This window comes from Schistocerca gregaria, chromosome 1 (assembly GCF_023897955.1).
Source record: "Schistocerca gregaria isolate iqSchGreg1 chromosome 1, iqSchGreg1.2, whole genome shotgun sequence".
In the NCBI taxonomy this organism is placed as follows: Eukaryota; Metazoa; Arthropoda; class Insecta; order Orthoptera; family Acrididae; genus Schistocerca; species Schistocerca gregaria.
Window position 1 is genome coordinate 845,142,133 of NC_064920.1, and position 26,898 is coordinate 845,169,030.

Sequence of the window (26,898 nt, forward strand, 5' to 3'; positions counted from 1 at the left end):
CACTGCTTGCAGTCTGCAAGAATGATTCAGCATTTGTATTAGTATTGAATATGGATGGAAACTTTAGTAAAGTCAGATAATTTCTAGATGTTTCCCATGTAGATGCGGTATGGGAAAGAGTAGTTTATAAACATCCACAAATTTCAGAATTTGTCACTGACAGTACTGTTTACCATGTACTAATTCCATTCTGCCACCAGAAATGGTGCTCTTGCCTCACAACATGTATCAACACCTGCATTTCTTGACCCACATTAAAGTTGCATAATGTCCACAGGGAGCAATGCTGCACATAAACACATATTCTAAGATTTTTTCTTTACTATCATTTCTTCCACTCAAAATAGGAGTAAATGTGGCAGGAGAACACAACTAGCAGCTGATGCTGATGCTGATATGATGTTATGTTTTTACCAGAATCAAGTCCAAAACTGAACGCAGAGTCATTAATGAAGTAAAACAAATATTACTGGAAGCATGTTTATTATGAACAACAACAGACAGCCAGAACAAAACTACGTCCTGGATTGAGAATGCTGCTATTCATACGTACAGCGAATATTTCAGAATATACAAACATTAAGAACATAAGAAATGTTGAGAAACCCCTAGAAATGACAAATATTAAATAACAAATAATTGCTGGTGGCCGGGTTTGAACTGGCAATCCAAACATGATGACAAGTGACACTAATAGCTATGCCATACTGCATGCAACACAACTTCCACCATTGCTCCCTTTCCTGGAGAAACAGCAGCCCACTGGTTCTGTTTAGTGACACCCCGTATGGCAGTCTTGGTGGATCCTCATGTTTTGGTCATGTTGTCACATCCACTTCACTTAACAAACATCAAAGGTAGCCCCTCCCATCAAAGCTTCACGACCATCAGATGGATCCTCATTATTCTTGAATGGGAGTCCTCAATCATTGATCTCCATATCAGGACTGTAGTAGGGCTACATATGGAGGACATAAACAACATCTTTGAGCTGTGGTCTTCTTGGTGAAGTGTCAGAAGCCTCGACTTCATAGGTGACGGCCAACAAATGACAAAGGTTAATAAGATATGGCCAAAAGTAGTGCTTCAATATGTTTTTTGATAAACCCACTTTCTGCACAGATGTAAAAATCCATATCTAGACTTCCAGACTGAATTTTACTGGCTGGTGCTTGGTGTTATGGTGCTCTCAGTATTTTTCCTGGTCATCTAGGATCTACAAGCAAGCCAGCCGCAACACTTTTTTAGTCCTGGTGATGAAATGCTTCATGTTGTCATACTGAATGTCGTCCAGTTGAAATGGAACAGTGTACCCACTGGAACAGAAAGCACGGTACAAAGGCTGTCGTGTCTTGTTTCACTGTGTTGTGTGTGAACTTCGCGAAGGGTACTACTGCATCCAAATATCTCTGCTCAACATCACTGTACATTGAGAGTGCATCTACTAAACTCTTCTGTGAGGTCATTTGCCTGTGGGTGATGTTGCATTATGAAATTACCTCTGATACTACTCTCTACTAGATCATCACAAAGGGTGCTAAGTGCTTCAAAATGGTGTCTTCTACAAGGAACCTTGAAATTTCCAGAGCATCACCAGCCGGCACAGCTTTGGTGACAGAAAAGTTGGTGAGATTGTCATTGCTAACTGTTAACCATCGATCCCTGTTTGTCAACTTTAGGAATGTTCCCAAGAGGTCGATTCCAATTCATCAAAATGGCACACTTCAACATAGTTATCATGTAATTTATATGTTCTTCATATGTTGGAAAAAAAGGACAGTGTCATACAGGTACCAACTTTTCAAAGCAGATTGTCCATCATATACAGGAATGTGACCGGAGAAATACGTAGTCCAAACTATGAAACTTCAAACTCATATACACCATCAGGAATTGTGAAGGCACTCTTTTTCCCAGTCAGCCTTGTCAATATCGATTTGCCAGGCTGCCTATATGTCCATTGTTCAGAAATACTTTATTCCTTTCAAGCAGTCTGAGGTGTTATAAATGTGAATTAGACATCTTTTTTCCTTATCCTGTTCAGTTGTTGTTAGCTGATGCAAAAATGCCGTGTGCCATCCTTCTTCTTCTCAAAGACTTTTTAAGAGAAGAAAGAACAACTGAATGTTTAATGATGTCACCTTGCAGCATCTTCTGCACTTACCACAGATTATCTGTTGTTGAGACAGCAACACCCTATACATGCACTGGCTAATTGTTAGATGATCCCCATTGTTGTATGGTATTTTACCAGGGGTCACTTGGTCTGTCTTTTCTGCACTCCATATTTGAATGTATGCAAAAATAGGTCCAGAATGGCTAACACTTGCCGATGCTGCTACTTGGTAAGGCCACAACCTATTGGCAGTCAACAGTGGATTTCACCACTGCATTGTCTGTAGTGATAGTGTGGAATGATTCTTCATCAGTGGCATTAAGCTGCCCTTTCTGGATTGGTTTGGCTGTCCCCATGAAGAAACCTCTAGGGACGAGCTGTGGCTGCTCATTACAATTAGCGATCCATAATTCTTGACCACCTGCAGTGCTCACGATGATCACTGGCATGTTCTTTTCTTTTGTAGGCCTGAGTAGCTTTTTGCAATCGATAAAGCTTCACAGTTTAACTGAGCATCTCGACTGATGACTGGAACTCATCTATTCGATGATGCCAGGATGACTATCCTTCTATAGGAAACAACTGCTCTGAGCAGCCTTTGTTATGTGTGCTCAATAGAATAGCTTCGACACTCTGGAGCCCTGATCTTCTGGCCTATGTCTGCTAGTGATGCTTGCAAGAAGTACCATCCCAGAATAGCATTATGACCACATTTTGATGAAACTACAAATTCGAAGGTATATGTTCCATCACTAACAATTATTCTTGAAATAGATGTCACTGCTGACTGGATGTATTTCCCATTTACAACTTTTTGCACAATTGCTTTTGTATCATGTCTTCTTAGACTGGCAACATTAAGCATTCAACATTTCAGAGAAAAAGGAAGATCAGTGTCAAACACCTCATCGACAATGAGATCATTACAGATGGAGCACAGGCTCGGATAAAGGAAAGGTGGGGAAGGCAACTGGCCATGTTCTTCCAAATGAACCGTCCTGTCATTTGCCTAAAGAGATTTAGGGAAACCACAGGCATCGTAAATCACGATGACTGGATGGGGAATGAAACATCATCCTCCTGAATGCAAGTCCATTGTGCTAACCACAGCACTACCTCACTCAGTTATTACAGAAAAGGAAGTCTCTGAGTTGACTAGTGCCTGGTCAGGTTAGCCATTAATGAGGATGACAACACTATTTCCTGGCATTTTCGTGACTATTTTCCATGCAGGATTTTCATCAGGGCTGGGCTCATCTGCACAGATGGTTCTCTTGTTTTGTTTCTCTGAATTTGTCGAGCAGCTGAGTTGCTGGTATCTCTATATGGTGATAGAGAACAGCTAAGACATGATGGGGAATGGAGCAAACAGAACTGTTGTGATGGCTGACATCTGTTGGTGTAGTAGTTGTCGAAAACTGGCCTTCTTTCTTTGCAGAACCATACAAAGTGTCCAGAGCGTCCACAGTCGAAACATACTGCCATGTCGCCTTCTCTGTCCTCCAAATGACTGTACTTCTGCAGGGCTTTGTAACTGGAGGAAGGGTTAGCTGTATCTGTGTTGTTTGGACACTGCATTATCATTTGTCGTCTGTGGCATAAATCTTTTTTTTGCGGAATCAGTTCTTGACTGGTGGTTGGGGTAGTTGGTAAAGATCGGTACACTTCTTCTTCAACATTTTCTATTAGCTCCTGATGTTTGGATTGGCATTCATAATTGCTATCTCTTGCTCACTCAGACTGACATTTCTGGCTGCCATAAATACTGTATCTCTTCTCTTACAACCTGGAGTATGAAAGAGGTGAGCACATTACGGTCTTCTGCAACTACCATGGGGGCCATATTCGAGAGTCGGTCATCCTTATTTCATCCCCACCCTCCTGCCTCCCCTTGATGCACTATGCTGGCACCACATGATTAATTCCTCTGTTGATGTTACATCCTTTACCAGAAGATCTTGTTACACATCTCCTGCAACTCCCTTCATCAAGTGTGAGATTTTGTCAACTTCTATTATATTTAGATTTACAATGTGGCATAGGGCCAAAACATTCTGTATGCTGGATTGCATCCTTTCCTCATGACATTGGGCCCTGTTCTTCTACTACTTGGGCTTGCTGTTGATTGTTATCAAATGTTTTCTTCAGTTTGGCCTGGAATTTATTCCACATTTAAGCTTTCCTTCATTGTTCTTGAACCACTGCTGGGCTTTGCCATCCAAGTAAAGGTACACATTTGCCAAGCACATCATGTCATCTCACCTGTTGTATTTGGCTACTCAGAGGAATCCTCTCAGCCATTTGGTCAGGTCCTGACCACAATCTCCGGAAAACATTGATGGATGCCTGATGTGCAGCTGACTTACTGCTGTTTAGGAATCCATTGGTCTCTGAATATACAGACTGTGGAGATGTACTTCTTGTATTCCAGTGTCTATCCGTGTAGGAGACGGGCTTTTATATTGCCTAACTGGAGCCATGCTGACGCAACTGTTTTGATACCCAGTGTCTCTAACAAATAATGTCATTTTATAACCAGAATGAAGGGCGCAGCAAAAGCAGTGTCACCAATGAAGTATAACACTTAGCTCTTTATCGTTACAAATCGCGACAAACAGTCAGAACAGAAAAGTGCCTGGATGGAGAGTGCTACTATTTACAGAAACATTGAATATCACAGATATACAAACATTATAAACATTAGACAAGTTGAGAATGTTCGAGAAATGCTAAATACTAAATAACTAATAATTGCGGGTGGTCAATTTTGAAGTGGCAACCTAAAACACGCAGGCAGCAGTGCTAAATGCTATGCCACACTCCATTCAGCACAGGTCATGGTAGTATGCATCTTGCTGCAATTTTCGTCTATGTTGCGTCAAGTACAGCCCCTATTATACTGAAGATACTTGTTCTTGAATTGAAGGCTTTACATCACTCATCAGGTGACATTACTGAAAGAGAGTTTATTGGGCTACAGCCCTTCCCATCAAGTCTTGCTGGTTCATAACCCTCCATATCAGAAGCCTTGGCTCGTAACACCTATCTGATCTCTACATATATCGTACACTACTACACAAAAGTCAAAGTGCATTTCAAGTTCTCTGCACTTTACACTTAATCAATTTCACTTCCCGAGTTGCGTCAAATTCCCTCAAAACTATTTGTATAGAATGACAAGTGATTTGAATGGTTTATATCCATCTGTCACTTTCTTAAGTTTTTTCCTCTATCCACGTTCAGTTTCTGTTCTTACAGAGTGAACCAGTTCATCTAAACAAAGTAATTCAGCATTACAATTCTAGTTTAGACATTATCACAAATGAAGCTAAATTTTCGCACCAAAGGTATAAACATGATAATGCAATTTAATAAATGAACTTTCTGTGATATAGTGAACTACTGAGTAGAAAAATATTCGAAAGCTAGGAAAAATATACAAATGAAAGACAGAAGTCATTCTGCTTGTCTGCACCCTTACCTCAATATGTGATTTTTCTATGAAAAGTTGGTCTGTGCGCCGAAAAGCATCTTTCAAGGCCCGGACAGGATCCTTTGGGTAGAATGGACTTTCTGCCAGGAACTGATGCAGATGGCTTACTCCATAAATAGCAGCATCGGTCCCTGCATGTCCGTCAAATACAGCATAGTAGCAAGCTGGACTGGGATCCTAATCAAGAAATGAAAGCACAGAAAATGCTCAATTATAAAGTCCAATTATCGAAAATAACACAGAAATATACTATCAACAAAACAGTGATTACGTAGGAAACACACTGACAAAATCAATCAAAGCCATTTTTATTTGCATTACTTTATATATAATCAACTATATTATGTTATGGATAGATTGCTACTCACCATAAAGATGACACGTTCAGTTACAGATAGACACAACAAAAAGAATGTTACACATTGAGCTTTCAATTGCTCACTCACTCACTCACACACAAACAAAGCAAGCATAACTCACCCATACATGGCTATTTCTGACTGCAGCAGCCAGAGATAGCAGTCATGTGTGTCAAGTGCCTACTTGTGTGAATGTGTGCCTTTTTTTGCCTGAAAAATGCTTGGCACATCACAAAATGAGACTGCAAGAAGATAAAAGCGTTGGACATCAGTGGAAACTTTTAAGAGAATAACAAGGTTTGGATTCTTTACAATGCTAAGCTAGTGCTGGAAGCTACAAACCTGGTGGTATGTTTTAGCCATATAACTGAAGTACAGTGCAGTTATAAACTTTGAACACCTTAAAAAGGAGTGCACTAAATGTTCCTTTTTTTAATATTAGCTAGCTATATTCTGAGTTCTGTAAATTGCATTGTAACAATTTTCAGAAAATAATAATATCAGGTGAATGGGAGATGGTAGAAGCACAATCAACTTTTCAGGTCTGTGAAGTAATGGAGGGTCACAAGGTTCTTGTTTCTAAAGAGAAATTACCTGAGATGTTACGGACACTAGAGAAGTATTCTTCCTACAGCGATGTCAAAATGTGGGTGTCTCACCTCAATATCGGACTTGTCACCATGAACACTTTAGTGGGCAGCCCATAACATCAACAACTCCATGAACAAACTATGTTGTTCATAATCTGATTCTTGGGGACTGGTAAATGTCAAACAAAAAGATAGCCAAGATAATAAACATCTTATGTGTGTGTTTGTTAGTTATTAACAATGTATTACACGTTAGGAAGCTTCCATTGTGGGTGCCTACATGTTTGAATAGAGGAGTGAAGAGGATGTACAGAGCAGTTTAGGCCCACAGTGATGCTACAAAGGACTTTTTGGTTAGAGTAGTGACAGAGGATGGAAACTAATTCCACACTTATGATTTCGAAGCCAAGTAACAGTTAGTCATAAGAATGGCAGTACAGATGATTCCTGTGACCAAAGAGGTTCTGTACACAGAACTGACCAAAAAAGTCATGACATCCATTTTCTGGGCTAAAGATAGAATTCTGTCAGTGGTCTTCATATCTCAGTGATGCAGTATAACTGCAAAGTATTTGATAGCCTCCTCTATCAGCTGAATGAGACAACTGAGATGAAATGCCATGTAAAGTTGACCAAAGGGATCCTATTACTGCACGGTACTGCACCTTGGCACAATATCCAAGATGTGGCTGCCAAACTGAAGATGCTACATTTCCAACTGGTCAACCATTCTTCCTATTCATGCATCTTAAGTCCTTCTGAATACTATCTGTTTTCAAAGAAACACCAGAAGAGTCATCATATTGATGACACTGAATTCTTCAAACATGCTGCTGGCAGCTAGTTTGTCAAACATATTATTTTACTGGAGTAGATAACAACAATGCAACAGTTGCATAATTAAGTTGGGTGGGCATAGCATTTTTGAATAAATGTGTGGTCTAAACTCCGACTATTATTTCTGCACTAAGCCAGAAATATTAGCATCCCTTCCCTCTACTGTTATTTCATACTCTATTTCTAAATCTGATTGTTTTCACACTTTACTTTCTCTATATGTGCTATCTTCTGTTAAATCTGTTGATTCTTACCTTTTATTTTAACAAAATTTATTTGTTACACATCTTTAAAAATTGGTTATTATTCATTACGATTAAGGACAATTGTTAAATAGTTAATGTACATGCAGTTAATCTATTTATATAATTGGTTATATTCAATGTTGATATCATTCAAATTTTACAATATATCTTTAAAGCTCTAGTAGTAGCCAAGTTTGAAGACAAAATTATAAGTATTACTGATAATGATATAAAGGTACTGAAACATTTTTGTATATTACATTATGTAGGGTGTGTCTCCTAAGAATCATCAGGCACATTGTCTTTAGGTGCAGCAGATATGTGCAATCCCCCCACCCCCAACGTACAGCTGGAGTCAGCCTAAACAAATGCGTCTCATCAGATCTTTTATGCAGCATCCATCGCTGAGGGAACACATTCGTTTGTTTCCCACGGCAAACAAAATTATTTTTAGCATGGAACTTTACACGTCCATTTGACACAGCGATGCCAAATTAGTCTGTTACGATATTCATTTTACCAATAAGTACTAAAACGGGCAGTAAAACACGACGCAAACGAGTATTCCAGCAGCGACAGTGCTTAGTCGCTACCCGAGAACTAATTATTCTTAGGGCTTTTGATGTCCCTGCTAATACAAACCAGTAAAATGAATAATGCACTCAACTAACCTGAGAGCACTCTATCAAACGAGTGTGTAAGATTCGGATTTAAAATTCATTTTGTTCATATTGGGAAACAAACTGAAGCTTTCCGTCGATGTTATGCCTCTTAAGAAAGACGTATTTGTGTTCACACAATAAAGTCTTTCACCACCAGTGTTTGCATTCTCGGTGATTTCTGTTTTATGTGCATTAGGCCATGGTCTAAGAAAATTTCTCTGTGTAATGTTGCATCTTTTTAATAATGGAGGCATCATCAGAGGCTATAGCGACTCACTTGTCTGAAAGCAGTTTCCAGCATGTCACACAGTTCAAACACATCAATGCGATGGTCAGTTCATGTTGTCATCAGACCGCTGCGTGTTACGGGACTTGTAGAGGAGAAGAGTTGGCGCTGTTTGTTTCATTTAGTGCTAAGGCCAACAACTTGCCTATTTCCAGGCCTTTTTCTTTTCTGTTAAAATTGTTTTGTGCTAAGATTTAAAAAGAGGGCACAGAATTCAGAAGCACACAATAACTTTAATGGAGAAGGAGGAGGATTGAAATTAGACCAGCTGTGGGCCTTAGGGCTAAATAAAACAAACAGCGCCAATAGTTTCCCACTAAGAGCACCATAACACAGGTTGGAGTCACTCCACAATCCTTAGCAGCGGCCTGATGACGTCACACACCAATCATTGCGTGGATATGTAACAGTAACTTGGTTCTGTGAGCTTGTTTGAGACTAACTGCTTTCTGAGCCGTTAAAGCCTCTGATGAGGTTTCCAGCGTTGGAAGACGAATCTTAAGACAGAGAAATGTGCCTTGAATGACAGCCTAATGCCCATAAAACAAAAACCACTGAGTACATAAAACTTATTTTTTACACTGAAAATGTAACTTTTGAAAAAGTTTTTGGCCTCCTATCCGCATCAATTGATTAAAAGTACACGTGTTTTTGGCTAAGCACTCCTTGGTCATTGCCGATTAGTCTGCTGGTGCGCCCGTATATAACCTGGCTGCCGGCTGCGAGTTCACTGGCGATCGCAGCTTCGCCATATATGGGCATACATTGATTCGACCTTTGATGCGCCCGCTCCAACCACACGCTCACTGGATCCCATGCTGCACTGAGCTGCAGGCCACCATCTTTGTTAAGGATGTTATCGGTGATTTTTATTTCAATGGCTTCTTTAGTCACACAGTCCCAGAAGCCGATAGTGCGAGCCACAACAGAGGATTCGTCAAATTTAATCCCGTGATCGTTTTATAAAACATGCCCAGCTAAAGCGGATTTCTCGGGGTAGTGTAGGCGATGATAATACCGCTCATGCTTCTTCTTGTGTTGTTCTACAGTGCATACTGTTTGTCCGACGTAAGACCAGCACACTTGCAAGGTATCTTGTAGACCCCAAGTGTTTGGAGACCTGCTGCATCTTTAATTAGACTCACTAATTGCCAGATTTTTGTCCGAGTCCTGAAGATCGATTTGATCTTCTGTCTTGTCAGCAGGCGGCTTATCTTGATTCTTACTTGAGATCACTTCCTATATTTGATGAACGTTGCAGCTATTGTTCTTAAAAACTTTGCGTAGGTGCTCATGAAACACGCTATCAGCATCTGAAATTGTTCTTGCACCAAAGTTTGCCATTTCATTTGCAGTAGACAAGGAAGGGTAATGCTTTGTCTTTTTCTAACTCTATGACGAACCGAATATTACTGCTAATGCCGTAAGATACTCCAAGAACTTGAAAAGTTTCTCACATCTGTGGGGCCAAATGATGAACGTGTCGTCAGCTTATCGACAGAAACAACTACGACTTAATGGCGCCTTGTCTAAGGCAACATCCTTGAAATTCTCCACGAAGAGGTTTGCAACTGCTGGAGCTAATGGGGTTCCCATCGCAACACCGTCCATCTGATCATAATACTGGCCATTGTACAGAAAATAAGAAGACGTACGAGTGCGCCTAAATAGCTCAACCATGTCATCTACAAAGAACTGGGATACTAGGTTGAAAGAGTCTGTGATAGGCATATTCGTAAACATGCGCCACATTAAAAGAAATCATAATGTCGCCTTCACTAAGTCAAAGACGGTTAATTTTTTTATCAGATGTAAAGTGATGAGTTGGGCCAAGTACTTCGCCAGCTTGTATGTTGATGAACCAACGACGGGTACGATGAAGCAGAATAGTGTCCCATAGTGGTGCATCTTCGCTAGAGCGTAAGCAGCAGGCGGTCTGCCTGAAAGAGAAGATTCCTGATCACACTGTCTTCCACTGAAGTGCAATGTGCCCTTTGTTACGAACATTGGTCCACCACGCAAAAATTGTTTCAGACGCTGATAACACGCTCCATGAGCACCTATCCCTGGCCTTTAGGAATAACGGCTACAACGTTCATCAAACAAATGAAGCGATACCAAATAAGAATCAGAATAAAACCACCAATGAGGAGCATGAAAAGAAATTTACTTATGTGACTTTACGTCGGGCAACATAAGCCACCTGCTGAAAAGACAGAAGATCAAATCGATCTTCAGGTCTCCGACAAAAATCTGGCAATTACTGAGTACAGTGAGAGATGCAACAGGTCTCGGAACACCTGAGGTCTACAAGATATCTTGCCAGCCTTATCAACAGTACACACTGTAGAACAACAGAGGAAGGAGCAAGAGAGATTTTATCACCTACGCTACCCAAGAAACCTGCTTTTGCTGAGTAGGCTTTAAAAAACATCCACCGGGTCAAGTCTGACGAAATTTCTGTCATGGTTCTAACTGTTTATGGGACTGTGTAATTAAAGAAGCCACTAAAAGAAAAATAAGCGATAACATCCTTAATAGGGACGTTGTTCTTCAGTTCACAAGGGGCTTCATCGACATGATTCATGTTGACAAGGTGTGTAGAGCATGGCTGGGACATCAACTCATGTAAAGAGTTAGGCGCAACTCTGAACCGTTTTCGAAAAAATCGAGTCTGAAAGTTTCAAGCATGCGTATACATACTATCGTATGGCAGCTAACGGACAAGGAGTCCGTAGCCAAGTGATTTAAGTGCTTAGTTTCGTAAGCGCAAGGTCTCTGTATCGAATTCGCTGCTGGTGCTTCCTTGTTATTCCCATGTAACTCTAACGAGACACTCATTATGACTGTCCGAATGATCAGTATTTAATGATTCATTTATTATTTACATAATATTTATCCTGAAAAATAGGAAAACAAAATATTTTTGTAAGACGATTGGAAATAATAAAGGATACACGACCAGTATAATCTCTGTATTGACATTATTGCATCTACATTTGTGACACGTATCCAGCACTGCCCGAATAAGGATGATACTGATTGTAACAAGCATGGAAATCAATCATTGCTGTGGCATACTACACACGTAATGAACGCCGAGTTTTTGCACGAGCATTGTTTTTTCAGTGTTTCTACTGCAAGACAAACTTCGTTTACGTTCATAAAGGGTTCTCAGTCACCACACGGTTCCACAGCGTACCACGCATATCTGATCAAATCACCGAATGGTGGTTCAGACTACTGATGGTGTACGATTGATTGAATTTTTATGCAATCTTGTCTTGAAACTCTCTCTCTCTCGTTCGATGATGTACGAGAAATTTTGTAGTCGCTCTATAAAGTTTTTCACCTGCCTGTAAAAATAGACGTCGCACGGCTGCTCCAATTGAGTATATTTTGAAGGAATTACTCTAATACTGCACGTTGACAGACTTCCTCTATCTTGAAAAACTTCGGCGTATAAAACTGGGTTCGTCTGCTCTCCCCATGCATCAAGTAGCAAATGAAATTATTGCTCTCTCACGTGTGGCTACAAGACATCGATCATAAATTTCCTGTTTAGTACTGTTGTAAGTTTTCCGGACTTTGAAAATGTTATCATAACGTTTTTATATTTGTGTGCGTACGTATCAGCTGGTTCTTTGCACCCTTAGTTCAAATGAGCCAGTGGTCTCTTGCAAGCTTACGAAGACTGTTGGCAGTAATTTTCCAGATAATGTGACAGCATACTGTGCAATGTACGAATGCGTTACCTTGTGCATATCCTTTCACTGCACAAGAACCACTTTTGTTCCACGTTCAGCGAGAGTTCGGTTAACTGATAGTGGCTTTTTGCTTTTGCTTGCGCCTTTATCCCGCGGTTAGGGTTCGATTTGGCAAGGTCGCCATCTGGTACCACCCGGGGCGGAATTAGAGTACCCCAGCTGTCTGCGTCTAGTGTAATCCATGAAATAGTGCGAACGTGTTCAGATGTCTGCGAGTCGTGTAAAAGGCAGGACGTGGGGACCAGCCCGGTGGTCACCTAGATGGAAGTGGAAAACCTGGTTGACTGATAGTGGCACCCCCTACAAACACTGAAATATTAGCATCATATGGTCCTTAAAAATATGTTGCAACTACTGTAAATGAATCAGGTACTTTTATGTGTAATATCTGTTTGATCTGTGTTAATAACATAACCCTAGTCGTATTTTGGGATGAAGGCACGAGTCTGCATTCCGAAATTTGCTGGCATCAAGGACTTGCTGCAGTGAAGCGCTTTCCTTTGTGATGAACAAATGTCTTAGTTTGAAGAGCACAACCCACGAGTCATAAGCTTGAAAATTTAAATCAGGAAATTGGCTAGCCAACAGCAAGGGCCCACTACTGCAGGTCTCTCGTCGGTATCTGCTGATTACATTTTCCAGTTCTATGAAACGATCATAGGTCCACGAATCATATTTCAGGTTTTCACGCCTTGTTCCACCTTGTTTTATACGTTGTTTTCGTCTTTTCAAATCTTTCATGCTTCTGAGGCGTGAAGCTCCCCTCCTACGGAGAGTGGCAAAATTCCATCCTGTATGGTCTCTCGCTACATCGATGACCCTAATCTTCCAATACTGCAGAACGTAATCGCTGTCCATTTTCGACTGCTTTTCTTCGGCCTCTTAATCGTATGAGGAATATGAAGATACTACTTCTGTTTCTTCAGACACACGCTCTTCATCGATGTCTTGGTGGACAATTAGTCCCACTTGTACCACAAGTTGTTTTTCCGCTTGCGTTACGAAAACTCTGTGAAATATTTCTTCTCCAGTTTCCGTGTGTTCTTGTGTTATTACTACAGAAGATTTCGAAGCGATGTGATTGGTTTCGAGAAGGGCCCGTTCGCTGTACACAACTGCCGTTTTTAACAGTGTTTGTGAAACTTCACTGTATAGTGATTCGGCTTCAAGATCAGGCTGACGTTCTCTTGTTGTCGAAGTACCAGACACATCAATACATTTACTCATACAATCAGATATCTAGAAACATTGACATGCAACTACCTCAGGAGCTAACATACAAATAAAGTATTCTTCGTGTTTGTAAATGCTGTTCCCTTTCTCCCTCCGGATCATTCCATCTAAAATCACAGATATTTTGGTGGATACTAAGAGACCATTCCAGAATTTAGTCGTGTCTGGTACATGGCTATCTACTTATCTTAATAGTAAACCTGCTAAATAGATTGTCCTAACTCTAACCATTTTTGATAAATTCAGGTTTGAAGATTCAAGCGTGTGTACCCAGACATTAGTAAAAAATGTTCAAATGTTGTGTGAAATCTTATGGGACTTAACTGCTAAGGTTATCAGTCCCTAAGCTTACACACTACGTAACCTAAATTATCCTAAGGACAACACCCATGCCTGATGGAGGACTCGAACCTCCGCCGGGACCAGCCGCACAGTCAATGACTGCAGCGCCCCAGACCGCTCGGCTAATCCCGCGCGGTAGACATTAGTCAGCACTTACTTATCTGTTTTCAGAGACTTACTACTCTACTCAGCAATGAATTGACCTACAGACCTAAATTTTGTGTGCGTTTAGTACGTAGGCCACTAAGCTGAAACACTGTACAAAAAGTAGGATACACCATTCAGATTTTTTTATGAAAAACGTTGAAAAGTACACTTTTTATGTTATGGTTTAAATTGGTGATTTTTTTGTTTAAATCATAACTTGGCACAAGGAAACTATACAGACCTCAACTTGTGCATGGTAACTCACCCGTCCTAGTATTAAGTATAAATAACACTGAAAAGCATTTGGCTTTGCAATTAGTAGCTCTTGCCTTCACTTAAAGACAACTTCATCGCAAAAAACTATGAGTTGAAGTCCACATTTCTGAATGAGGAAAAATGGTTGCACTGTTCACATGAACACTCCTAACAATACAAGGCGGTAAAGAACGTAGGTACAGTAGACCAAAGACAGTTCCAGGAACACGATCGCGCCACGCATTTCTAGTCACTACTTCCAATACCTTTGTAATTAAAACATTTGCAACACATGCAAACAGGAGCACTGTTGCTATGGAAGCTCATGAAAATCTTTTGTCGCAACAGCTGCAGTCAGTCAGTATATAGCTTTCAAATACGATGAAAACTGGTACATAGGACACATTTCCCAAACAACACATTAATTTAAAGATGCTGAGATTAAATGCATGCCCTGGTGTTTGGTTCCCCTTCTCCAATGTTATATGTAAGGTGGATGTCCCATTATTACTAAGGAACAGCGTTCGGTTGTACAAACTTGACAATAAGTGTTACGAAACAATCATCTCTCTCCCCTTTAAGCGAACTCATTTTGTTTTTGCATCAAGATGTCAAGGAAAACAAAGTTATATGTAACGTCGAAGATTTTTAAAACTACATTTTCCTTCTTTATACTTGAATTTGTTTATGAAACTTCTTTTTGCAGAAATTTTTATATCTGTATATACTAGTACATTTTTTAAAGGTAATTAATGTATATTATTACAGCTTGCACCTTTTCTTATACTGCACTAGAGTCATCTTTTTAATTTGCAGAAACAGAATAAGGATATATCATCTCATTTGTGCACCCAAGTTGTCTCCTGTAATTCTTTACAATGAAAAGACAATTAACAGTGAAAGACAACATATACATCGAGGTAAATAATAGATAACTGTTTTCAGTTCGCACCTGTTTACAGTTCTGATCTACCAGTCAACCATAAATATTTCAGGAACGCTTTTTGAAGGAATGCACATGGTTTTTATTTACCAGTTCCCTGCACTGTTGAATATGGATGGCATGTGAACGTAGCAATTTCATTCTATTCTTTGTCAATGAATTAAGTTACTTAGACTATTCTTTGCATTTTTTGCTGAAAGTTTTTGTAAACATTTCAGCAAAAAAATAAAGTTGACATTCAGTTGTTTATGTACCGCGCCAGGACTTTGAAGTTCGTCAAATTTGAAGTTTTTTGCGATGGATTTGTCTTTAAGTGAAGGTAAGAACTACTGATTGCAATGCCAAATACTTTTGATTGTTATTTATACTTACTAATAGGACAGAAGAGTAGTCGTATACAAGATGAGGTCTCTACTGTTCCATGGTGCAAAGTTATGTTTTTTTAGTCACAAATTTGTAGCAAAGCATGGACAAAGTATGTTCTTCGAAGTTTTTCATAAGAAATCTAACAATTGTATCCTACCTTCTACACATTGTATCATCTTCGTAGCCTACATACTCAATGCCTAAAAAATTTGTATCTGTAGGTTAATTCATTACTGAGTAGTAGGACTCTGAAAATAGGGAAATTGGTGCCTGACTAAAGACAGGGTACACACCCTTGAATCTTCAAATTGAATTTGTCAGAAATGGTTAGAGTTAGGACTGGATTATTTGGCAGCTTTAATGTTAAGACATGAAGGTATCCACGCACCTAATACGACTAAATACTGAAATGGTCACCTTATCACCCTCTGCGAAACTACACGGAATGACCCATTCAGTAACCGAAAGTTGTTTGGCACTTGCAGCTGTTTCTGGTGGGTCAAAACCATCTGCATGATTACGAAGAAAATGGGCTCGTGCGCTGAATAGTACCGTACTTGAACCTGTTCAGGGAAAATGGGCTCATGGTGGGTTGAAACGTACTTGCATGAACACAATGGTAAATTATTTCAAAATGTTGGAGAAAAACCCGACTTTTCAAGATAAAGATTATGTTAATAACAGTAAATGATTCCTTGAATGATGATAAGTTGCACTCATAATAATTTGTTATTAGGTTTACGTGCGAACGAAGAAAAAGAAAAGAAAGAGAGGAGAAAGGGGAAAAGAAGGAGTGGGAGCGAGATTTGATCCAGAGTCTTCGATCTTACGAAACTAAGCGCTTGCTCGCTTGGCTACGGGCTCTGGCTGCTAGCCACCAAGCATTATTATATAAAACTTGAAACCAATTTTCTCTGAAACAGCTGAGAGTTCCGCCTTCCTTTTTACATGTGATTTACACATACAATATGTATGAAATCGGTGAGGACAAGTGCGGCGTGGAATCCAGCCGATCGCGTGGCTGAAGCGGTCACACCAAGAGCCGAGTCAACATATACAGAGGGGTCCAAAAAAATGTATCCGCTGTTTAATAGTCCATAACTGGCAAACTAATTGACGGAGTTGTCTCATCTTTGGTAGAGTAACAGTCAGTAGTTCCGGCAATCACCACACAAGCGTTGTATTGCGTTGTATTGTTTTGTCAGATGACAGTCGCCAGATAGTGTTTTGTTCTTGGATGCGCATAGTTACCCGAGTAAACATGGCTGGCGCAAGGCTTACATTCGATGAAAGGAAGTCACTTTTGAAGTGGTATTTTAAGCACGAAAACATTAACGAGGTTCAACGGCAATGGCTAAATGAGAATCAGAGCCACCGACACGTTTAACCATTCGCTGCATTAGAGACAAATTTGAAGCCGAAGGCTGTGTTAAAGATGTACACAAACAACGATCTGGACGACCTGTAACAGTAACAAGTCCAGCTAACTCCCGTCGTGTGTTACAACAATTCACTCGCTCACCACAGGGATCTGTGACACAGTGTGCCCGTGAGACTGGAGAGAGTTGCTCAAGTGTTCGGCGAATTTTGAAGACAGCAAAGTGGAAGTGCTACATTCCACGATTATTATACGCAATGAACGAGGACGACCCAGATCGTAATGCAGTACTGCGAGTGGTTTACTAGCATGGTGCGCAACGATGAAGAGTTTGCAGAGATGACTGTATGGTCTGATGAGGCACAGTTCAAACTCAATGGTACAGTAAATCGCCACAATTGCATCTACTGTGCTGCCGAAAATCCGAACGTCCATGTAGACAGAGCCGCGAATTTGCCAGGAGTAAATGTGTGGTGTGGATTGTCTTACCGGGGCTTCATTGGACCATTCTTCTTTGACGGCACAGTTACCGGTGAGGTGTACCTTCAGAAGCTTCAGACATCCATCTTACCTGCCATCCGAGACCTGTATGGAGACGGAAGGGTTTACTTTTAACAAGATGGTGCCCCAGCCCACTACCAAAATCGTGTTAGGGCGTATCTCGACGAACATCTACCAGGAAGATGGATAAGCCGTAGAGGTGCTGTGGAGTTCCCCAGACCTAACTCCTCTGGACTTTTACCAGAGGGGAACACTAAAGGACGTCGTTTATCGACAAAAGCCACGCACATTGGGTGAACTTCGAGAATCCATCGTACATTCAAGTGCAAATATCCAACTGAACACGTTGCAGTCAGTAGTTCGTGCTGCACTTCGGCGGGATCGTTTGTGTGTGGATGTCAATGGTGACCATTTCGAACACCTACAGTGATATCTTTAAGCTGAACTGTAAGCTACACTTTCACAAAAAATGAGACAACTTCGTCAATTAGTTTGCAAGTTACGGACTTTTAAACAGTGGATACATTTTTTTGGACTCCTCTGTGTACCAGTATTAGGGCGATGCCGCGAGCACCAGTGACATTACAGCTGGCAGCTAGTGCAACGAGGGCACACCAGCGGCCCACTGACAGTCACACCACTTGGAAATGGTCTAGGTCGAAAGCTCGTGTAACTTAATTACTTGACGCAGCTGGAAACCTGAGAATTCAACGCCACCGCCGCTGGACTCTGCAATCTTACAGTTTAGCTTTTAATTGTTGTTGTTGTTCTTGTGGTCTTCAGTCCAGAGACTGGTTTGATGCAGCTGTCCATGCTACTCAATCCTGTGCAAGCTTCTTCATCTCCCAGAACCCACCGCAACCCACATCCATCTAAATCTGCTTAGTGTAGTCATCTCTTGGTCTCCCTCTACGATTCTTCCCCTCTACGCTGCCCTCCAACACTAAATTGGTGATCCCTGTTGCCTCAAAACATGTCCTACCAACCGATCCCCTCTTCTGGTCAAGTTGTGCCACAAACGTCTCTTCTCCCCAATCCTATTCAATATTTCCTCATTAGTTATGTGATCTACCCATCTAAGCTTCAGCATTCTTCTGTAGCACCACATTTCGAAAGCTTCTATCGTCCATGTTTCACTTCCATACATGGCTACACTCCATACAAATACTTTCAGAAATGACTTCCTGACACTTAAGTCTATACTCGATGTTAACTAATTTCTCTTCTTCAGAAACGCTTTCCTTGCCATTGCCAGTCTACATTTTATATCCTCTCTACTTGGACCATCATCAGTTATTCTGCTCTCCAAATAGCAAAACACCTTTACTACTGTAAGTGTCTCATTTCCTAATATAATTCCCTCAGCATCACCCGACTTAATTCGACTACATTCCATTATCCTCGTTTCGCTTTTGTTGATGTTCATCTTATATCCTCCTTTCAAGACACTGTCCATTCCATTCAACTGCTCTTCCAAGTCCTTTGCTGTCTCGGACAGAATTACAATGTCATCGGCAAACCTCAGAGATTTTATTTCTTCTCCATGGATTTTAATACCTATTCCGAACTTTTCTTTTGTTTCCTTTACTGCTTGCTCAATATACAGAATGAATAACATCGGGGACAGGCTACAACCCTGTCTCACTTCCTTCCCAACCACTGCTTCCCTTTCATGTCCCTCGACTCTTATAACTGCCATCTGGTTTCTGTACAAACTGTAAATAGCCTTTCGCTCCCTGTATTTTACCCCTGCCACCTTCAGAATTTGAAAGAGAATATTCCAGTCAACATTGTCAAAAGCTTTCTCTAAGTCTACAAATGCTAGAAACGTAGGTTTGCCCGTCCTTAATCTAGCTTCTAAGATAAGTCGTAGGGTCAGTATTGCCTCACGTGTTCCAACATTTCTACGGAATCCAAACTGATCTTCCCAGACGTCGGCTTCTACTAGTTTTTCCATTCGTCTGTAAAGAATTCGCGTTAGTATTTTGCAGCTGTGACTTATTAAACTGATAGTTCGGTAATTTTCACATCTGTCAACACCTGCTTTCTTTGGGATTGGAATTATTATATTCTTCTTGAAGTCTGAGGGTATTACACCTGTGTCATACATCTTGCTCACCGGATGGTAGAGGTTTGTCAGGACTGGCTCTCCCAAGGCCTCAGTAGTTCCAATGGATTGTTATCTGCTCCCGGGGCCTTGTTTCGACTCAGGTCTTTCAGTGCTCTGTCAAATTCTTCACGCAGTATCGTGTCTCCCATTTCATCTTCATCTACATCCTCTTCCATTTCCATAATATTGTCCTCAAGTACATCGCCCTTGCATAGACCCTCTATATACTCCTTCCACCTTTCTGCTTTCCCTTCTTTGCTAAGAACTGGGTTTCCTTCTGAGCTCTTGATGTTCATACAAGTGGTTCTCTTATCTCCAAAGGTCTCTTTAATTTTCCTGTAGGCAGTATCTATCTTACCCCTAGTGAGATAAGCCTCTACATCCTCACATTTGTCCTCTAGCCATGCCTGCTTAGCCATTTTGCACTTCCTGTCGATCTCATTTTTGAGACGTCTGTATTCCTTTTTGCCTGCTTCATTTACTGCATTTTTATATTTTCCCCAGCTTTTAATTACGCAACATAAATTAACAGAATTGTTAACGCATTTTGCAACCAAACAGACAGACAGGGTATGTGGAAGGCCCTCACCGGAATGCCGAAGACGGCGTGCAGGTCGTGCACGATGACGTGCCGGTCCTCCATGAGGCGGCGCGAGTTGCGGATGGCGCAGGTGGAGATGGGCGGCCCGGGCCGGGGCCGCGGCAGCTGCAGGACGCGCCCGTTGTCGCAGTAGCGGCCGCACACCTCGTTCACCACCCGCACCACGGCGTGCATCAGCCGCAGCGGGTCGTACGCTGCAACACGCAAACACGCAACGTGGCCCAGTCTGCAATGGCAACTACACTCCTGGAAATGGAAAAAAGAACACATTGACACCGGTGTGTCAGACCCACCATACTTGCTCCGGACACTGCGAGAGGGCTGTACAAGCAATGATCACACGCACGGCACAGCGGACACACCAGGAACCGCGGTGTTGGCCGTCGAATGGCGCTAGCTGCGCAGCATTTGTGCACCGTCGCCGTCAGTGTCAGCCAGTTTGCCGTGGCATACGGAGCTCCATCGCAGTCTTTAACACTGGTAGCATGCCGCGACAGCGTGGACGTGAACCGTATGTGCAGTTGACGGACTTTGAGCGAGGGCGTATAGTGGGCATGCGGGAGGCCGGGTGGACGTACCGCCGAATTGCTCAACACGTGGGGCGTGAGGTCTCCACAGTACATCATGTTGTCGGCGGAAGGTGCACGTGCCCGTCGACCTGGGACCGGACCGCAGCGACGCACGGATGCACGCCAAGACCGTAGGATCCTACGCAGTGCCGTAGGGGACCGCACCGCCACTTCCCAGCAAATTAGGGACACTGTTGCTCCTGGGGTATCGGCGAGGACCATTCGCAACCGGCTCCATGAAGCTGGGCTACTGTCCCGCACACCGTTAGGCCGTCTTCCGCTCACGCCCCAACATCGTGCAGCCCGCCTCCAGTGGTGTCGCGACAGGCGTGAATGGAGGGACGAATGGAGACGTGTCGTCTTCAGCGATGAGAGTCGCTTCTGCCTTGGTGCCAATGATGGTCGTATGCGTGTTTGGCGCCGTGCAGGTGAGCGCCACAATCAGGACTGCATACGACCGAGGCACACAGGGCCAACACCCGGCATCATGGTGTGGGGAGCGATCTCCTACACTGGCCGTACACCTCTGGTGATTGTCGAGGGGACACTGAATAGTGCACGGTACATCCAAACCGTCATCGAACCCATCGTTCTACCATTCCTAGACCGGCAAGGGAACTTGCTGTTCCAACAGGACAATGCACGTCTGCATGTATCCCGTGCCACCCAACGTGCTCTAGAAGGTGTAAGTCAACTACCCTGGCCAGCAAGATCTCCGGATCTGTCCCCCATTGAGCATGTTTGGGACTGAATGAAGCGTCGTCTCACGCGGTCTGCACGTCCTGCACGAACGCTGGTCCAACTGAGGCGCCAGGTGGAAATGGCATGGCAAGCCGTTCCACAGGACTACATCCAGCATCTCTACGATCGTCTCCATGGGAGAATAGCAGCCTGCATTGCTGCGAAAGGTGGATATACACTGTACTAGTGCCGACATTGTGCACGCTCTGTTGCCTGTGTCCATGTGCCTGTGGGTCTGTCAGTGTGATCATGTGATGTATCTGACCCCAGGAATGTGTCACTAAAGTTTCCCCTTCCTGGGACAATGAATTCACGGTGTTCTTATTTCAATTTCCAGGAGTGTAGCTCTTGTTAGGGTCAGCTCTTGCTAGATATTACTGACCTAATGGATAAATGGTTCAAATCGTTCTGAGCACTGTGCGACTTAACTTCTGAGGTCATCGGTCGCCTAGAACTTAGAACTAATTAAACCTAACTAACCTAAGAACATCACACACATCTGTGCCCGCAGCAGGATTCGAACCTGCGACCGTAGCGGTCGCTCGGTTCCAGACTGTAGTGCCTAGAACCGCACGGCCACTCCGGCCGGCACCTAATGGATAGTGCTGCGTTCAATTACGAGGGGCGTTCAATAACAAATGCATTTTTTTCTGAAAGGTTGATTTTATTCAAAATTCCAATACCCCATATTGTTTCCTACTCTTTTGGCTCCAAAACCCTATTTTTCAACAAAATCCCCGGTCAATACGACGGCGTTAGGCCACTCTTCTGAAGGTGCGAGATCCAGCATGTAGCTGAATATCGAAAAATGTACAATGAACTTTTGTGAGCTCTTCTCGGGTGTGCAGATTTGTGTGAGGCCTTGCGTTGTCATGGAGGAGACGTTCTATTGTAGTTTCGTGGCGACGAACACTTTTAAGTCGTTTCAGAGTATGTCGTTGCACCATGAGGCAGGCATCAAACAGAATCCCAGGGTCCCAGAAGACCGGTGCCATGACTTTACCTGCTAAGGGTGTGTCTTTGTACTTTTCCTTCGTAGAAGAGGCAGCGCGGCGCAACTCCATGGATTGCCGTTTTGTTCCCGGTTCTAAGTGATGAACTCATGTTACATCGCTTGTAACGATGTTCGACGAAATACTGCTACGATCAGTCTCGTAACGCGCGGACCCCGCACAGACGATCCCTTGTAACTCTTTATGGTCTTCTGATAGGCGCCAGCCGCTGTGGCCGAGTGGTCTAGGCGCTACAGTCTGGAACCGAGCGACTGCTACGGTCGCAGGTTCGAATCCTGCCTCGGGCACGGATGTGTGTGATGTTCCTAGGTTAGTTAGGTTTAAGTAGTTCTAAGTCTAGGGGACTGATGACCTCAGATGTTAAGTTCCAAAGTGTTTAGAGCCATTTTCAAATTTTTCTTCTGTTAGGCGGCGAGGAACCAAACGGTCACACACCTTTGAGTACCCCAACTGGTGGACGAGTGTGCCAGCACTACCCACAGGAACGTTCAGTTGAGCAGCGAGGTGTTTGTGATCCGTCGATCAAATCGGATGAGGGTGTCCGCACGTTCCAACACTGTAGGTGTCCCAGCTGCGTGCGGCCGACCGCCAGGCGGGAGATCAGACAGATGTCCACGAATTTGATGCTATGATGACAGATGCCTCGCCCAACGACTCACCGTGCTTTTGTTCACTGTCAGGTCTCCATAGACATTCTGCAAGCGCCTACGAATATCTGCAATGCTCTGGTTTTCGCCGAAAAGAAACTCAGTGGCAGCTCTCTGCTTGGAACGCACCTCTGCTACACACGCAATTTTGAAGGCTATGTATTGCGCCGCCACTTAATGAAACTATAGCGGCTGAAACGGGAATATTCCACGATGCCTCACAACAAATCCGCATTTTTTCAACCAAAACTGGCCGAGAAAATAATGCATCACTTATCGAACGCCCCTCGTACATTAAAAAAGAAGGGCAGTGGTAGACTATGAAGCACAATACGATATTTATCAAATTCTGTGGAGATGTTTATCAGATGACGGGTATGAAATGATGAAATTTTCATTCCTTTCGGTACTGACTGCAGTCATTAATTTCACTATGTGGTGTGACTCCATGGGCACGAAAAGGCTCCTGTGTTCGTAGCGGCATGGAAGGATATGGCCTCCGAATTTCATCTTGGGCAATTTCCTGCCAGTCCTAAAACCTATACTGTATTGATTCATAAAGATTGCTCGTTGGAGACTGGTACGAAAGTAAACGTCTTTCCATCGCATCCCAGACATGCTCCATGGCTGACAGATCATGGGAGAACGTAGCCGTCAAGGTTCCGAACGTTCCTCAAGCCGTTTTTGATGTGAAATGCAGTATGTGGTGTTGCATTATTCTACTGGAATACACCATCTGACTCCCTGCTCGTGAAGGGTACGACAACATACAGGCTGGCATTCTGCCGCTCTACAGCAATTGTGAAAATAAGAAACGAATTCACTTATCGTGAATATGTATCAGCGTCAGCTAGTCGTAACAAATAAAAATTTGTGCCGGACCGGTCGAACGCGGATTTCTCGCTTGCAATGAGCACTCCTCTTGACCACTTCGGCTACCCGAGCATGCCCCTAGCGCCGGTCAAACCTCCACATGACACGAAGTCGCAATTCTATTGCTCGCACATATACGTTAAACTACGCGCAATGAAACTTTTTGTACTTCTGTATCGTCATTTTAGCCCCACCACGCGTGATCATATCGTGACAATGTCTGCGTTGGTGCAGTACCTGCATTTATTACAACACAGACATGCTTGCTTGTCTGAAGGACACTGTACTGTAATAAACGAAGTTACTGCATCAATACAGACACTGTCACGAATAATGACAGTAACCAAATCAGTCCTGTTGTCATACCCATTCGCTCCCGAGATGATTCCCAGACTTGGAGACGTATGGGTCTCGACAATCGTGGCTTCCTGTAGCAGCCTTTCGCCTGGCCGTCCACGAACACGTTGGTATCTATATGAGCGCCACATACAGAAGCGAGACTTACCGCAGAACGCCACAGAATGCCACTCACGGTCTCACTCTCTACCACGTGTATCTCTCTGTAGTCTGTTGTACGCGGTCAGCGGTACACGGCGCAAGGTAGCTCAATATATCAACACAGTTTCCACTAATCTGTTTCCAATGAATCACAGTCACATTATCTGTGGACTGCGCCAGCATTTTAGATGTTATCATCCGTCGACTCGTAACAACCAGCTAAACAACCTGTGATCTTCTCGTGGTGCAATCCCTCTGGAAGGGCCTTGCCACATGTTTGTCCTTAGCTCGTCTCAAATAATGGAATGAAGAAAGGAACACTACAGCTTAACGTTCCTTTCTGCAGCGTGGTCATTACAGACGGAACACAAGCTCGGATTGCGAAAGGATGGGGAGAGAAATCGGCCGTGCCGTTTTCAGAGGAACCATCCTGGTATTTGTATGGGGCGATTTAGAGAACAATGATTCGACCCTTCTAAAGGTCTGAAAGACGGAGATAAGCTACACGTGCACGTCACCTGGGCACGTTGTGTTACGATATTCACATGTAGAGTTCCAGTAACGTTAGACATACTTCTAGAAACAGTTTTTTTCTGACTGAAAATAAGGCCACACAAGCATGAATATATAGAATAATTTAAAAAGAAAGATAATATTACAACAACTGCCTACGTTTCTAATACTTGCTTCTGTATTTAAAAATCACGTCACACTCCAATCACAGTCGCAAATCCTGCTATTCGTATTATGCTAGTCATACATAAGAGATACAACAAATTTTTGACCGCCCCCCCCCTTTCCCTCCTCACTACTGATATGCAACTAAATACAGATGAAATTTCACACTTCTCGCATTACACCTAATGCCACATACTTAATTCATTACACATCGTTCTGCACAAACGATACGGGACATTCCTATACATGATGTTTATATGCAGAATGAAGCGATGAATGAAAGCTTGTACTAAGGCCAGGATTCGAACCCAACTTTGGTACAAGTTCATTCGTCGCTTCATTCTGCATATATACATCACACATGTTTGAGACTTGGAAAGATCTCTAGAACCACACAGGTTCATTCCCATACTTTTTCTACGCTTACACATACTTTACAGCAATATCAAGAGATCTCTGAAACCTCCATCAAGATCGAAGTTACCAGAATACAATTAATAACGTATAAACAACGAAAATATCGTCACTTTTGGCAATCTCATGTTACGCCAATACGTAAATCGTCTTACCTTTTGTTTTTGTCCAGTACAATCCTAAACGGCCTCAATGTAGCACATACAACAGTCACAGAAATATGGACACGAGCATTTGCATTATGACGAAGAATTCCTTTCTTGCAAACTTCTAATGTCCGAATATCGATTTAGTGACACAACATTCTTAAAAATATATTTTTCCACGAGGTGGAAAAGAACGTCGAATTAACCATATACATGGGGATAAGGTCAAAAACAACACACGATATTCTAAGAAATCACTTTCCCTCAGCAGATACTAAGCAACTTCCCAAAATGTGAGTCAATGTTAAATGGAGAAGATAAAAGAACAGCTATTGTAAATGGAAGGAGAAACTAGCTACTTTCCATGTGAATATGGTTCACATTCCCCGTGGTCCGACCGCTTCCGTACACATACACGTTGATCTCCAAGTCTCTTGCGGAACAAGCTTCTTTTTTTAATTACGAAAGATACATTAAGTTGACAGAAAAAAATTTAATCCATCACTGTTCTTTCGTATATTTCATACGAAATTAAATACGAAGGTACTTAAAAAAGTAGATTACACATTATTTTGGCAGGCAAAATTATTTTTGCAGAATGCTGCACTACACTTCAAAGTGACACAGATAGATTACACTATTTCTCAACTCTGTAAACAACGGTCGGCACGTTGTGCCAATCGCTCAATTCCTCGACGAAAGAAATTCACTCCTTGGTTATGGAGCCATTCGATAACCGCTGGCCGGCCAAAGTGACCGCGCGGTTCTAGGCGCTACGGTCGCAGGTTCGAATCCTGCCTCGGGCATGGATGTGTGTGATGTCCTTAGGTTAGTTACGTTTAAGTAGTTCTAAGTTCTAGGGGACTGATGACCTCAGAAGTTAAGTCCCACAGTGCTCAGAGCCATTTGAACCATTTTTGAGAACTGCTGTCTGAACGTCCCCATCATGGAAAAATCCGCGATCGCAGAGAATCAGTTCGTCGACTGCCAGGACATTCTCGCCTGTGGTCCATGTCGATGCCCTTCTTTCCCGATCAGCATTATCCACGTCTGTGCAGCCTTGGTCAAATTCTCGGCGTCACTGAACC

General features: G+C 42.6%; 1 protein-coding gene across 1 annotated transcript in view; it reads right to left on the minus strand.

The window, feature by feature from the left end:
• Positions 1 to 26,898, minus strand: part of LOC126272538 (titin-like) — a 999,170-nt gene that overhangs the window by 641,774 nt on the left and 330,498 nt on the right. Inside the window, 2 exon segments of the mRNA XM_049975459.1 lie at positions 5,598 to 5,786; positions 20,220 to 20,425. Of these exon segments, the coding sequence (XP_049831416.1) occupies positions 5,598 to 5,786; positions 20,220 to 20,425 (395 nt within the window).